This window comes from Hypanus sabinus, chromosome 6 (genome assembly GCF_030144855.1).
Source record: "Hypanus sabinus isolate sHypSab1 chromosome 6, sHypSab1.hap1, whole genome shotgun sequence".
Classification (NCBI taxonomy): Eukaryota; Metazoa; Chordata; class Chondrichthyes; order Myliobatiformes; family Dasyatidae; genus Hypanus; species Hypanus sabinus.
Genome location: NC_082711.1, coordinates 58,438,099 through 58,453,695, shown reverse-complemented (window position 1 = coordinate 58,453,695; position 15,597 = coordinate 58,438,099). Strand labels below are relative to the sequence as shown.

General features: G+C 40.8%; 1 protein-coding gene across 2 annotated transcripts in view; it reads right to left on the bottom strand.

The window, feature by feature from the left end:
- abcb4 (ATP-binding cassette, sub-family B (MDR/TAP), member 4) overlaps positions 1-15,597 on the bottom strand; it is a 112,345-nt gene that overhangs the window by 63,225 nt on the left and 33,523 nt on the right. For both annotated transcript variants that reach the window (XM_059972223.1, XM_059972224.1), the window contains exons 7-9: positions 12,493-12,664; positions 6,163-6,287; positions 3,867-4,038 (exon numbers count right to left, since the gene is read on the bottom strand). In XM_059972223.1, the coding sequence (XP_059828206.1) occupies positions 3,867-4,038; positions 6,163-6,287; positions 12,493-12,664 (469 nt within the window). The remainder of the gene's footprint in view (positions 1-3,866; positions 4,039-6,162; positions 6,288-12,492; positions 12,665-15,597) is intronic.

Genomic DNA, 15,597 nt, shown 5'->3' with positions numbered 1-15,597 from the left:
GAAAGTAATGCCCATCTTACTACAATTAGATACATCATTAGCTTTATCTGAAAAATTGTATGGTTAATGGAGTCACATTATGAATGTACAAATCAGACAGCAACTTGTAGTGACAAAGAGCTACACTGCATGCAACTATGCATCATTGCAAATTGCTGGAAGATTTACTCTACCTATTTCCTCTTGAAAACAATATCCCATGTAGTACTCCCAATGATTTTTATGTGGTTGCTCAATTTCTACATTGGTCCACCATGAATTAATGCTGTAGAAGATAGTTTAGTTATTGACAACCATTACCACAACAATCTACATCTATATAAACAAAAACAGAAAATGCTGGAAACTATCAAATTCATTTATACCAAGTCACAGAGGATCTTCAGCCTGCTAATGTTTAACACCACTCCTCTTTCTAGAGGCAACTTGACTTGCTGAGAGCTTTCAGCATTTTCTTTTTAGTCTCCCATTCTTTATTAGCATGATTATCTGGCAATTAATCTCAATTAATAGGAGAGTTTGAGGATTGGAAAGCTTTTTAAAACCAACAGAAAGCAACTAAAAAGTCATTAAGGTAAAGATGGAAGTAAGCTAGCCAATTATATTACGTAAAAGGGATACCATAAGCTTCTTCAGATACATAAAGCATAAAAGAGAGACAAGAGTGGATATTTGATTGTTGGAAAATGATGCCAGAGAGGTAGTAATAGGGGAAAAGGAAATGGTGGGCAAACTGAATAAATACTTTGCATCAGTCTTCACTATGGAACTCACTAGCAGTATGGTGGAAGTTCCAGGTGTCAGGGGGCATGAAGTCTGTGAAGTTACCGTTACTAGAGAGAAAGTTCTTGGGAAACTGAAAGGTCTGAAAGTAGACAAGTCACCCGGACCATACCGAATGCATCCCAGAGTTCTGAAAGGGGTAGCTGAAGAGATTGTGGAAATATTAGTAATTATCTTTCAAGAATCACTGGATTCTGGAAGAATGGAAAATTGCAAATGTCACTTCACTCTTCAAGAAGGGAGAGAAGCAGAAGAAAGGAAACTATAGGGCAATTAGTCTGACCTCAGTGGCTGGAAAGATGTAGGAGTTGATTATTAAGGATGATGTCTCAGGATTCCTGGAGGGACACGATAAAATAGGTTGTAGTCAACACGCTTTCCTCAAGAGAAAACCTTGCTGAAAAATCTGTTGGAATTCTTTCCAAAAATTACAAGCAGGATAGAGAAAGGAAAATTGGTTGCTGTTGTGTACTTGAATTTTCAGAAGACCTTGACAAGGTGCCACACATAAGACAGCTTAACCAGCTACGAGCCCATGGTACTATTGGAAAGATTCTAGCATGGATAAAGCAGTGGCTTATTGGCGGGAGGCAAAGAGTGGGAATAAAGGGAGCCATTTCTAGGTAGCTACCACTGACTAGTGGTATTCCACAGGATCTCTGTTGGGACCAATTCTTTTTATGTTATATGTCTGTGATTTAGATAATGGAATAGATAGCTTTGTTGCAAAGGTTGCTGATAATATGCAGATAGTTGTGAGGAAGTAGAGCGACTCCAAAATGACACTGACTAGGTGAATGGGCCAAGAAATGGCAAATGGAATAGTCATACACTTTGGTAGAAGAAATTAAAGGGTTGACTATTTTCTAAATGGAGAGAAAGTACAAAAAACTGAGGCGCAAAGGGATTTGGGAGTCCTTGTGCAGGATTCCCTAAAAGTCAATTTGCAGGTTGTGCCTGAGGTGAGGAAGGCAAATGCAATGCTTGCATTCATTTCAAGAGGATTAAAATATAAAAGCAAGGATGTAATGTTGAGACTTCATAGAATATTGGTGAGACCTCACTTGGAGTATTGTGAACAGTTTTGAGCCTCTTATCTTAGAAACTGCAGAGGGTTCAAAGGGTGTTCACGAAAATGATTCCAGGAATGAATGGCTTGTCATTTGAAGAGCGTTTAATGTCTCTGAGCCTGTATTCACTAGAATTCAGAAGAGTAAGGGCTGACATTGAAATCTATCGAATGGTGAAAGACCTTGATCAAGTGGAAGTGGAGAGGATGTTCCCTATGGTGGGATAGTTTAAGACCATAAGACACAGCCTCAGAATAGAGGTGCATTAGAATGGAGAATAGAAGGAATTTCTTTAGTCAGAGAGTGGTGAATTTGTGGAATTTGTTGCCACAGGCAGCTTTGGGAGCTAAATTTTTCTGTACATTTAAGGCAGAGGTTGATAGATCCTTGATGGGTCAGGGCACGAAGGGATGTGGGGAGAAGGCAGGAGACTGGGACTGAGAGGAACATGGTAGAACAGACTCAATGGGCCAAATAACCCAATTCTGGTCCTATGTCTTATGTTCTTAGATTTTGTTTTAAAAAGAAAACTTTAACATATGCCAAATTAAACTACTTCCTTTCATTCCTTCTTTGATAATATCAGTCATTCTTTCTCTTTAGTTTCTTTTCCAACATCTAATATTGAACAATGATCATAATTAATTCTCCTTAGCTTTTCTCTTGCCTTATTTCTTGATTCTTCAATCTCATTGGCTAAGGAGTTACATTATTTGTCCCATTTTTTTCCATCTTGGTTTCCATACCCTATTGTTCCTGTTAGCTGCTATTACCTTGAATATCCAGCAAACCTGTAGACGAAAATGTTTAAACCCAAACATGCAATAGTAAAAACAACTAAGGATATTTTTAGTGGGATGCTTCAATCCAACAAAATCTGATTGATCTGTACAATCCTCACATATGGAGGTTCAAATTCTGCTGGGATATTTGGGGAATTTGGAGATTAAGTTCTACAACAAAGGAAGTGAAAGCAAATTAAAAATACAACTGTCATCTTCCTTCCTTATCTATACAGCCTATTAGCACAACAAGTTTGTCTTCGACCTTAATCTGCCCAGTCATTCCACCAAAGGGTTTTATGAACTTTGTATGTGTTGGTTCCACCTTGAGGTCAATAGTTCAGCCTGGGTTGGTCTGCTGATCTTTTAGCTAAAGTCATGCAGCAAGCTTTATGGTTTATACTTGAAATAGCTGTTGCAGACCTTGTGTACACTTATGATATGTGTCATGTCTTTTTATGGAGTAATTTATATAGTTTATGATAAACCTACTCTCGGGCTTCTCCAATTTCCACTGCAATTGATAATTAAAAGTGGAATGCCTATGACTTAAATCATTCCTTTCTAATGTTGAAAGAGCTGGAAAGATCACCCAAACCCAATACTTTGGGTGATGTTTTACCACAATGAGGAAGTGTGACCAGTATCAGCAGTTTTCCTTTGGTTTACTTCCCCTTCATTTAGCAACATTCTACTCAAATTGACCAGATGTTAGGAGAATGAGCAGTATTATCACTGAAGGCAGAATTCTTACAGTGCCTTTCAGTGTAGATGCAGGAAGGATATTTAACCTTGTTGAGGTATCTGGAACCAGGATTAGCGATCAGGCGATCAGGAAAACAATGAGAAAAAATTCCTAAACTCGGAGCATAATGAATCTTAGGAATTGTCTATCAACAAAGGCTACATATTGAGTATATTTAAGAAAGATCAATAAATGTTTTCACGTTAGGGAAAATCAATTGATGTGGGGTCAGTACGGGAAAATGGCACTAAGATAAGAGATTACCTTTGATTCCACTGAAAAGTGAATCATTCAATACAATCAAGCCTTCAGAGCCAGCCCTGCTTCAATTTCTTAAGCAGCACAGTCTGAATAAACCCACATTATTTCTTATCTTGTGAATTTAAAAAACAGCTGCAAAGCTAAATTAGAAGAGAAGAGGAAAGAAACTTTTAAGAATCAGAAATTATTTGTATACCTTTATGCTCAAGAGGAAACATCACTTACCGTAAGCACTTTTCCAACTGTATAGGTCTCTTCCAAAACAAGAGTACTTCCATACCAGAATGCCAAAGCATATGTTCCATAGATTATTAGGAAGGTTAAACCTATTGCTATATTGCTGCTAATGGACTTTCTGATTCCAAGTTTCTGGCCTTCGGTTAAATTTTGGAGATACCTTTATAATATGATGAACATAATTAGATCCTGAAATAATAACCCACCCATTGCAGTACTTTAATTTTTCTACCTCCTTATGTCAATATGCTGTAAACATAAAGACCAGTGAGTCTTACCTCAGTGGTTGGTAGGTTGATGGACAAGATCCTGAGAGGCAGGATTTATGAACATTTGGAGAGGTATAATATGATTAGGAATAGTCAGTATGGCTTTGTCAAGGGCAGGTCGTGCCCTTTGAGGATGTGACTAAACACATTGATGAAGGAAGAACAGTAGATGTAGTGTATATGGACTTCAGCAAGGCATTTGATAAGGTACCCCATGCAAGGCTTATTAAGAAAGTAAGGAGGCATGGGATCCAAGGGGAAATTGCTTTGTGGATCCAGAACCGGCTTGCCCACAGAAGGCAAAGAGTAGTTGTAGACGGGTCATATTCTGCATGGAGGTCGGTCACCAGTGATGTGCCTCAGGGATCTGTTCTGGGACCCTTACTCTTCGTGATTTTTATAAATGACCTGGATAAGTTTGCTGATGACACAAAGGTTGGGGGTGTTGTGGATAGTGTGGAGGGCTATCAGAGGTTACAGTGGGACATTGATAGGATGCAAAACTGGGCTGAGAAGTGACAGATGGAGTTCAACCCAGATAAGTGTGAAGTGGTTCATTTTGGTAGGTCAGATATGATGACAGAATATAGTATTAATGATAAGACTGGACAGTGTGGAGGATCAGAGGGATCTTGGGGTCTGAGTCCAGAGGATACTCACTGCTGCTGCGCAGGTTGACTCTGTGGTTAAGAAGGTGTATTGGCCTTCATAAATCATGGAATTGAATTTAGGAGCTGAGAGGTAATGTTGCAGCTATATAAGACCCTGGTACCCCACTTGGAGTACTGTGCTCAGTTCTAGTCACCTCACTAAAGGAAGGATGTGGAAACCATAGAAAGGGTGCAGAGGGGATTTACAAGGATGTTGCCTGGATTGGGGAGCATGCCTTATGAGAATAGGTTGAGTGAACTCAGCCTTTTCTCTTTGGAGTGACAGAGGATGAAAGGTGACCTGATAGAGGTGTACAAGATGATGACAGGCATTGATTATGTGGATAGTCAGACCATTTTCCCAGGGCTGAAATTGCTAGCACAAGAGGGCACAATTTTAAGGTGCTTGGAAGTAGGTACAGAGGAGATGTCAGAGGTAATTTTTTATTACAGAGAGAGTGGAATGTGAGTGCATGGAATGGGCTGCCAGCAGCAGTGGTGGAGGCAGAAATGATAGGATCTTTTAAGAGACTCCTGGACAGGTACATGGAGCTCAGAAAAATAGAGGACTATGGGTAACCCTAGGTAATTTCTAAGGTAGAGACATGTTCGGCACAACTTTGTGGGCCGAAGGGCCTATATTGTGCTGTAGGTTTTCTATGTTTCTATAAAGCAATTTATTATTAAAAGTTTTCACTTTTGTCTCTAAAGTTTGAACAATTAATCATGTCCACTGAAAATCCACCACACACTCTATATTAAATGTAAAATACCATTATAGAATGCTTAATAACAAATTACAAGATCTAATTGTACAGAAATGATCTTTGTCTTAATTGACATCAATTATAGCAGAACAGAATTTGATTGATACCACATGGAATAATGAGGCCAATTATCACAGCGCATATGCATATATCAGTTCAGTTTCATGTCCCCCATTTATTGGTAAATGCAAAAGCCATTTGTTGTGGAATAAACTACTAAAAAAGTGCATTTGCAGTGAACAATCTGAACATTTTGAAATAGTTAACATATAGGGTGTGGATCATAACTGCAAAGCTACAGATGTGCATGGTTATTTCTGGATGGTGATGGGTGTTATAGGTGAAGCAAGAACAGGCCTTTGGAAAGATTAGGTTTTGTTTATGTGAGGAGACTCTTGACCATGCCTCAAGAGTATCTGGTACAAGAAACTCAATCAGATTATCTACACAAGTACTGTGTTAACAATTTTATATAAAAATGTTTGTCATTTTCCATGTGGTGAAGAGCCAGCACCAATAAATCCCAGTTTCAATTCACAACTTTATCACTAGCAGACTCCCAATATCAGCATTGGAGAAAGTGAGTACAAATTCTAACCTTGTAACTTCTTTATTTTGTCCTCCAAAAGCTACCACTGTTCTGATAGCTGAAAACGTCTCCTCTGCCACTGCTCCGGCTTTTGCATAGGCATCTTGCTCCTGTTTTGTAAATGACGTCAGTACCTGAATCAATCCAGAAAAAGAACGTAATTGTTATGATTCACATTTATTCCACAGTCATCCAAAGAACACAAGTGTTGTCATCTAAAAGTCTGAAGCTCACCCATGCAAGAGCTATTCTCTTTAGAACTACTTAACCAAAAGGAGAAAGGTTAAACTTTTTCACCTCAAATAGAGCCAGCAAATACAGTGGATTCAAATTAATTGGGCCATCAGTTAATTGGATTACCATTTATCTGGGACAACTCTTAAAGAACAAAAACTAATGAAGAATATTGTCAAAATTCTTTTAAATTATTTGAAATACTATGCTGCTTCATTGGGACAGGAGGCCATTGCCAAACAGTTTTTAGTATCAGTTGCATGCACTTGTGTTGCTGTTAGACTCTACACTATGCTTAGACCAAACAGTTTTTAATTTGCATCAGTTGCATTTTTTTGTTCAAAATCCAGTGGCTTGTGTCACTGAGAGTTGGCAAGAAGTAAGCAGTAAGACAATTCAGAACCACTTTGCTCACTGCGGTTTTTAAAGTATCCAGGCTTGGCAATGCTAGAAATGGCCGGAAGTGAGCATTTTCCCAGGGCTGAAATTGCTAGCACGAGAGGGCACAATTTTAAGGTGCTTGGAAGTAGGTACAGAGGAGATGTCAGAGGTAATTTTTTTATTACAGAGAGAGTGGAGTGTGAGTGCATGGAATGGGCTGCCAGCAGCAGTGGTGGAGGCAGAAATGATAGGATCTTTTAAGAGACTCCTGGACAGGTACATGGAGCTCAGAAAAATAGAGGACTATGGGTAACCCTAGGTAATTTCTAAGGTAAGGACATGTTCAGTACAGCTTTGTGGGCTGAAGGGTCTGTATTGTGCTGTAGGTTTTCTATGTTTCAATGACTCATACACAAGTTTAGTATTGTGGCAGCAAGCTTTGGGAAGAGAATTCCAGAACATCGAGGATTGGCAATTCAAAGAATTCATCACCAATGATGGAGTGATTAAAAATGGAACTGACAAACAGCCCAAGACCAGAAGAGTACAGGTATTTTAAATGGTAACCAGAAGTAGTTTGCAGAATTGCCCAGTAGTGAAGAAAAAAAAGTGTTTGAAAACAAACTGAGAGTTTATCTGTACGTCAATCTGGGTCTGTAAATGCAGATGAATGGGTGAAGTTAGGACATGGTCATACAGTTTTAGGTGATTTTATGGAGGGACTGGAAATGGAGGGAGTGAGAAATTTCAAATTCCTGAGTGTCAATATCTCTGAGGAACTAAGCTGGTAGTAACATATTGATGCAGCTATGAAGAAGCCAAGATAGAGGTTACACTTCATCATGAGTTTCAGATTTGGTTTGTCGCATAAACATTCAAATCTGTGCAGATGTACGCAGCAAGCATTCTGACAGTCACTGGGGTGGGGGGAGGTGGCTGCTGCTGCACAGGGATTGCAGGAAATCGCAGAAAGTTATAAACTTAGTCAGCTCCATCATGGGTACTCGCCTCCATAGTATCCAGGAGCAGTGCCTCCAGAAGGTAACGTCAATCATTAAGGACCCCCACCACCCAGGACATGCCCTCTTCTCATTGTTACTGTACAATGTCCTGTGTATGTTACTCAAAATGGCCTCTTTGGTTTGTTACAAGTAGGAATGCTTCTTTGTCAGATAAGTGTTTCTCTAGCCGTTGTTTCGCTTTAGAATGGCTGATATGGTAATTGTATTCATTTGTTAATCAATGGGGAATGTTATTGTGTCTTGTGATGCTGGGAACTTGGGGGAGGGGTTTTCGCAGGGTTTTTGGTGGGAGGAGAGTGCGGGAGGAAGACGTCGAGGAAGGTGGACGTGCGCTGCACTGCTCGGAAGACCCCCGGGCGTGGTCCTAGGTGCGAAGACATGGAGGTCGGAGGCAAGCGACGAGGGGTCAAATGGTTCGTTGATTGAGCTCCAACGAGTGCACTAAACAGACTGAACTTTGATAAGTTGGCGCCTTTTGTTTTTTTCCTTGTATATATATATATTGCATTGCCTACTACTCTTTTAATTTTAGTAAACTCTTTAAAGTGTATGTCATAACGGTATTTGTTGTGGGTTTGATACTGTTGGCGGGCGCGAGGCATAAAACTCGATTCTCACAGCACCTGCGTGTATGGGAGGTGGGTTGGTGTGTGGCTGGATCTCCGTTTCCCCTAGACATATACCAGCCTGTTGGGTAAGGGTTACATTTGTGGGGTGCTCGTCCCGGATTGGATTGTCAGGGGCTGTGGAATTGCGCAGGCAGCAGAGCGGAGATGGACAGAGATAAGATTTTTTGCTGGTGCCAGTTTGAAGATGTACCAGTACAGTACGCATGCGTCGTGAGCGGAGTGGATGTTCGAGTTTCGGGAGACGCGATAGTGCGGGGTTTAAGTTCGGTGAAGGGTATTGGGCAGGTAGAATTGGTAGCTAGACGGTGTGGTAAAGAGGTAGAGTCTAGCTGGGTGTTGGTTCGTACGAGTGCTGAAGTCAGGACGGTGGGACTGCCGGCGACGGTCAGTGTACCGGGGGAGGAGGAGCCATGGGGGCTCCACTCCTACAAGGATGAGGCTGAGGAGACATCGAGGGAAGAGTTAGAGCTAGAGGTGGACCCCAGAGAGGTGCCCGGCACTAGTAAAGGGAGGTAGGAGGAGGGAGTCGTGACTAAGCCCCGCCCCCCCAGGTAGGGTGGAAGCCTCGGAGCTGGCAGCCGCACTTAATTCCCTGGTGGGAGTGGCCGAGAGGCCACGGCTGAAGCTGGGGGTGTTCTCCGGAGCCAAGCCTACTCCGGATGGGGAGGTGGACTATGAGACCTGGATCGAGCATACGTCTTTGATGTTAGAGGAGTGGCCAGGCTCAGAGGAGGAGAAGAGGCAGCGATTGGTGGGAAGTTTGAGGGGTTTAGCAGCCAAAATTTCTGTTTTTACACTATTTACTTTAACATACATAATATTTTTTTCTATATTTATCATGTATTGGTGATACTAAACATGATTCTAATTCTGAGAATTGATGGAAGCTAACTGGAGGACAGCAGAATAATTGTAATGTGGCCGGAAAGATATGTTTGAGGGTTTCAGTTGCAGATGAAGCATGTTCACTTTTGGTTTCCACTTGCAGACAATCTATTCCACTCCCTTTACAGCCCATAACACAGGTTTCTAGTATGTGACACTGCATATCAGAGTTTTACCTTATGTTCACTTCAGATTCAATGTCCTCACCACCCCTACCCCCCCACCCCCGCACCATCACCAAGAATGCCTTCTTCCCTATGGGGTGTATAATATGCATACACTATCACTCTTGTTTCCACAGCTGGCTAGCAGTTTGTGAAAAGCAGAGCTGAATGTGCCGGTACACAGCCTCTCCGACAGCAAGCCTCATGTCATGCCTCCTCACTGGTGACACACGGAAACTGAACTCCTTTTAGAATCAGGCAGAACTACAGAGGACGGGGAGGAGGTCTGGCCCCTGCACACACTACATACATTCCCACCAGTGTGCGGACATGCCCTGCTGCTCGTGAACCAGATCCCCAGCTATGAGCAAACAGCCCCATTGCCTTGTGGGCAGCCTTGAGAGAGATGAAGGGTACGGGAATAAACCCAGACACAATCCAGTGTGGAGCCCCTAAGGCGGCTGGACGCCATTGAACATCCTTCCAGCAGCTCCTGCAGCCAAGCTGGTGCCAAACATATTGCTTCAAGAGCTTTACTTTCGACTGCAACAGTGAGGCCAAGAGCGAATCTTGATGATTGGGCATCTCAGATATTATTTATTTATCTATCTATCTATTTTTACCATAGGCATACTTATATTTATGCAATTATTTAACAATTGAGTATGAAATAGGTGCTGCTTTTTTCTCCCTTATTTAACAAAATGTTGAGGGCTTGCCAAAAACAAAGACATTCTGACCAGAAAAAGGCTACAATTGAATTCTGCCGGCATCTGCAGATCTCTCTTGCTTGTGAATTGAATTCTGTATATGTTTCCTTCATTCTTTGGTGGACAGTTAGCCTTAATGAAACAATGTTGAATCATGTGCAATTAGAAGCAATTTTGCAGGAATTATTTTTCCTGAACCTTCCATGTAGAATCCAGACACTGTTTTTACACAGGATGCGCTCAATAGGTCCAAGAATGGTATCATGTTGTACATCAGACTTGTTGAATTGCTGTGTGCATAACGTATATAGCAAGACACCGTCTCCTTCTGTTTGGTAATGTACAAACTAAATTACTTGTCTGGAAGCCAGAATTCCAGATTTCTAGGTGACATGAGTTTCAATCCACAATGGCAAGAGGAGAATATTCATTAAATCTAAAATTAAAGTTAGTCTCAATAACGGCAAATATGAAATTACCAGATTGCTATATAAAAAAAACAAAGTACACTGCAGATGCTGTGGTCAAATCAATACGTACAAACAAGCTGGATGAACTCAGCAGGTCGGGCAGCATCCGTTGAAACAAGCAGTCAATGTTTCGGCCCGAAACGTTGACTGCTCATTTCAACGGATGCTGCCCAACCTGCTGAGTTCCTCCAGCTTGTTTGTACGTATATAAAAAAAACCCTGTTTCGCTAATGTTCTTCAAACATCATCCTTCCTGGCTGAACCAAAACATCGACTGTACTCTGATGCACCATCAATAACTCACACTGAGACGTAAGGCGAGATATCGGCTTTTATTGACTGGAAGAAGGAACCAGGAGTGAGTGTCTATCATACAATGTCTTGGAGACTGAGGCCGAGCGTCAGGCTGCAGATCTCCTTTATACAGGGGCCTGTGGGAGGAGCCACAGGAGCAGTCAGCAGGGGCGTGTCCCGACAGGCACATAGTTCACCACATACTCTTTCTTATAGATGTTGCCCGGCTTGCTGAGTTCCTCCAGCATTTTGTGTGTGATCCTTCCTACCTAATGTGATTCCACACTTACAAATGCATTTGATTTTCAATTGCTCCATGGTTCAGCAACAACTAGAGATGGACAATAAACGTGGGCATTACCAGTGATGTCCACATTACATGCCTCTATAACTGCTTTAGATGTCGAGGAAAGGCCACAAAGTACCTGCCAGCTGGACTTGCAACCATTGGTAAGGAAACAGTGGGCAGGTGCACAGAGAGTGCTGTACACTCAGGCAACAGTAACTGCATTTTCAAAGGTTGCTCCATTACTGAGCACTAATATGACATTTACACTTTAACACTCAGCAATTCCCCTCACTTCCTCCTGTTTCTATGTCCACAATGGACAATCTAAAACTGTAAAGGCTGGACCTGAATTGTTGACTTATGGGCAGTACCTGGTAACAAGTTTCCACACACCAGCTGCCTAACATGATGAACATCAGGTACAGTACATGATTCGATTGTCATAAACACAAGAGATTCTGCAGATGCTGGATATCCAGAACAAAACGCTGGAGGATCTCACCAGGACAGGCCACATTCTTGGGAAGGAATAAAGAGTCAACATTTCATGCTGTGACCCTTTATCAGCTGGAAAGGAAGGAGCAAGAGCCAGAATAAGAAAGTTGGGGGGGGGGGGGGGAAAGAGAGTACAAGCTGGCAGGTTCTGGGAGGTGAAGCCAGGTGAGGGGGAAATTGGGTAGGTGGGGGAAGTGATGGGGAGGGAGAATGACGTGAGAAGCTGGGAGCTGTTGTTACAGAAGATTCCATTACTCCGAAACTTGTTCAACAACCAGTCCCCTGGTCAGGAGAGAGAAGCACAAGAAACTGGATGTCATTCATCGATGTAATAGATGTCATGCATCAAGAAGATGGCTTCTTCTCCATCGTGGACTCTCTTGCACTCTCTCTCTCCCTTTCGTTCTCAAAAATCGATTTCCAGGATATTGTATATAATTTGCGGGCGTCAGGGAGCCGCTATCAATATGCAGGAGACTCCCGGAACTTCTAGGAGAGGTGGGATGTCTGACACGTGAGGTGTTGGAAAATCAAGGAAGAGAAACTGCGATAGATAGTAAGGGTCACAAGGAAATGTCGATGCTGTAATCTGGAGTAAAATTACCGCTGAAGAACGGTGAGCGTTTCAGGTTGTGACTATGCAAATGACTGATAGGGATAGGTGGAAAAATGCAATGCTGTATAAATCATTAAAACTGATTACATTCAGCAGATTCTAAATAGGAAGAATGTATTATATGTAAAATAACAAGATAAACATACTAACCTTGGACCAGATTACTGCACAGATTCCCAGAACTGGGCTCACAGCCAAAATCACCAGTGCCAGTTTCCATCCTTTAATAAAGCCAATCACAAAGCCAGCAATGAAGGTTGTCAGTGTTTGTATGAGAATACCTATTTTATCACCAATTCCATCACTTATTTTTGAAATATCACTGGAAGGCAAACAGAATACAATAAAAGATCATTATCTCCAGTCTACAATGCCTCATCATCTACTGTTCAACTCCTAAGCTTATCCCTGACTTGTGCCATGACTTGGGTCCCTTCTAGATCATCACTAAAGGCTTTTCACTCAAGTAGATGATGGCACATTCTCCAGTTTCAGAAAATTGTTTAATATTTAATCAGCTTCACCCACAATTTTTTCACAAAGAATTTGCAAATATTTTTTGTTAGGTGCAATAAAGAGCATTCCTAAATGTCTTGAAACATCAAGATCTACTTGACTACATGACATTATTAGTTTACATGAACAGGCCTGGAAGAGTTGGAGATTGATATTCTATCCCACACTGTCATTTTCCTCTCTTATCTGGTTACACTGGTATAACTTGAAATAACATCTTCATTTAAAAATAATAGCCCCTAAGGAATTATCCTCAGAATCTGCTAATTATTTCAGCATCGATTATCACTATTCCAATTTGAAGTGCAAACGTTTGAACAAAAATGGAATTGAAAAGCTACACAGGCACACCCAGTCACACAGCCAATGTCTTGTGCATCAAAACATAGACATAATCCACCCCACCTAAACTACATGTGATCACTCAGATGAAGCAAACTCTCCGGGGGAAACAACAAATCATTTGGAAATTAAAAACAATTGTTGAAATTCTTTCTCAACCTCACTATGTGACTAAGACTGGAGAAAGTGTCTACCTGATGTGCAATGCAAGAGAATTCAATGGAAACAGTAACTTGGTTCAGGGGCCCATTATTTTATTGAAAGTGGATCACTGTCAGCATCGGACCTAGATCCAGTACATAACATCAAACAATGTCCTCTAATTGGTCTTAACTAAATAAGTTGTATAAACAAACAAAACTATTTTCCTATGTTCAGGACATGGTAATACATTGCAAGACAGATAATTAATGCCCATCGCCAGACTAAGCTAAGAAAATTATGGTGAGCCTCCGGCCTTGAACTGTTGGTATTGTAGACTTCATACAAAGGAGTGGGTATGTCAGCACAAACACAAATTGTACTAAATTACTACAGTGAACCAAACAAAGCAGCAAAAATTGCAAGCTCGAGGAAATCTGCAGATGCTGGAAATTCAAACAACACACAAAATGCTGGTGCAACACAGCAGGCCAGGCAGCATCTAGAAGGAGAAGCACTGTCAACGTTTCAGGCATTTGAGGATTTCAAACTGACTTCTAAGAAACAGAATAGTAGCTTGTTTAATTAAACTGAACTTCAGAGGGGAAATTTCTAGATTTGTAAATGAAATTGAATGGTGTCAACTTAATATGCCTTCATTTGCATCTATATTTGATATGTCCATTACATTTGGCTACATGAGTAATAACAAGAAAATTTTCAGTTAGATAATCATTCAGATTGAAGTTCTATATTAATGATAAAAGTTATGGTAATTTACTAATACTGACCTGAAGGGATCAAGTTTAAGATTTGTACTCTGTAATGTTCATTAATAAATTAAAGAGGGTTGCAGATGTTGTTCCCTTATTCAAGAAAGGGAGTACGGATAGCTCAGGAAATTATAGACCAGTGAGTCTTACTTCAGTGGTTGGTAAGTTGATGGAAAAGATCCTGAGAGGCAGGTTTTATGAACATTTGGAGAGGCATAATATGATTAGGAATAGTCAGCGTGGCTTTGTCAAAGACAAGTCGTGCTTTCCAAGCCTGATTGAATTTTTTGAGGTACGTTGATGAAGGTAAAGCAGTAGATGTAGAGTATATGGATTTCAGCAAGACATTTGATAAGGTACCCCATGCAAGGCTTATTGAGAAAGTACGGAGGTATGGGATCCAAGGGGACCTTGCTTTGTGGATCCAGAACTGGTTTACCCACATAAGGCAAAGGGTGATTGTAGACGGGTCATATTTTACATGGAGGTTGGTGACCAGTGGTATGCCTCAGAGATCTGTTCTGGGACCCCTTCTCTTAGTGAATTTTATAAATGACCTGGATGAGGAAGTGGAGGGATGGATTAGTACATCTGCTGATGACACAAAGGTTGGGGGTGCTGTGGATTGTGTGGAGGGCTATCAGATTTTACATTTCATACGGTGGGTATTAGAATATTAACTGTGTGGAATATATTACAGACTGATTTGCCAGCAAAGTGGATTTAGGCCTTCATCTGACCCATGCTACTTAATACAGAGCAACAAAATGTATGCATGTGGATAGGTTTAATGCCAAAGCAATGAGTGTAGCACATAAGGTTATGTGTTTAAGGTGATGGAGCAAACCAAAGACCAGAGCATTATTTCATATTTCCATACAATATACCTCAAAAGGAGACCATTTGGCCCATCATTTCTATACTGGCTTGCTATGTAATCCTTTTATCCCAATAATTTACCCTAACCTCATCAGCTAACATTCGTATCAATTGCCCCAGATTCCAGCACTCACCTACACACTAGGGGCAATTTACAGTGGCCAGTTAACAGATCAACCTGCATACTATAGTGTATGAACCAATGAAGACTCTCCAGACTGTTACATATAAAAATATTGTCAATTTGAGTATAATTAGAAATAAGATGCTAACCTGGATTGGTATATAAATACATAGAGAATAATTTGCGTAAAACTTGGTCAATTATAAATGACATTGGATTCTTGCAGCTTTATATATAACAATATTCACGACCAAGCTCAGAATATAATGTCAGGGAAGAAGTGACAGAACTGAGAGCAAGCTGACTTTTCTTTCTTTTCTTTCTAAATCTTTTTATTAATATTAGTAATATGGACAGAATACAGATGATATATTGATAAAGAAATTACCAACATACACATTCCATTACATATGAAAAAAAACATACATAATAGTTACAATATAAATGAGTTTACCAAGACATAAGCCATAAGATATATGT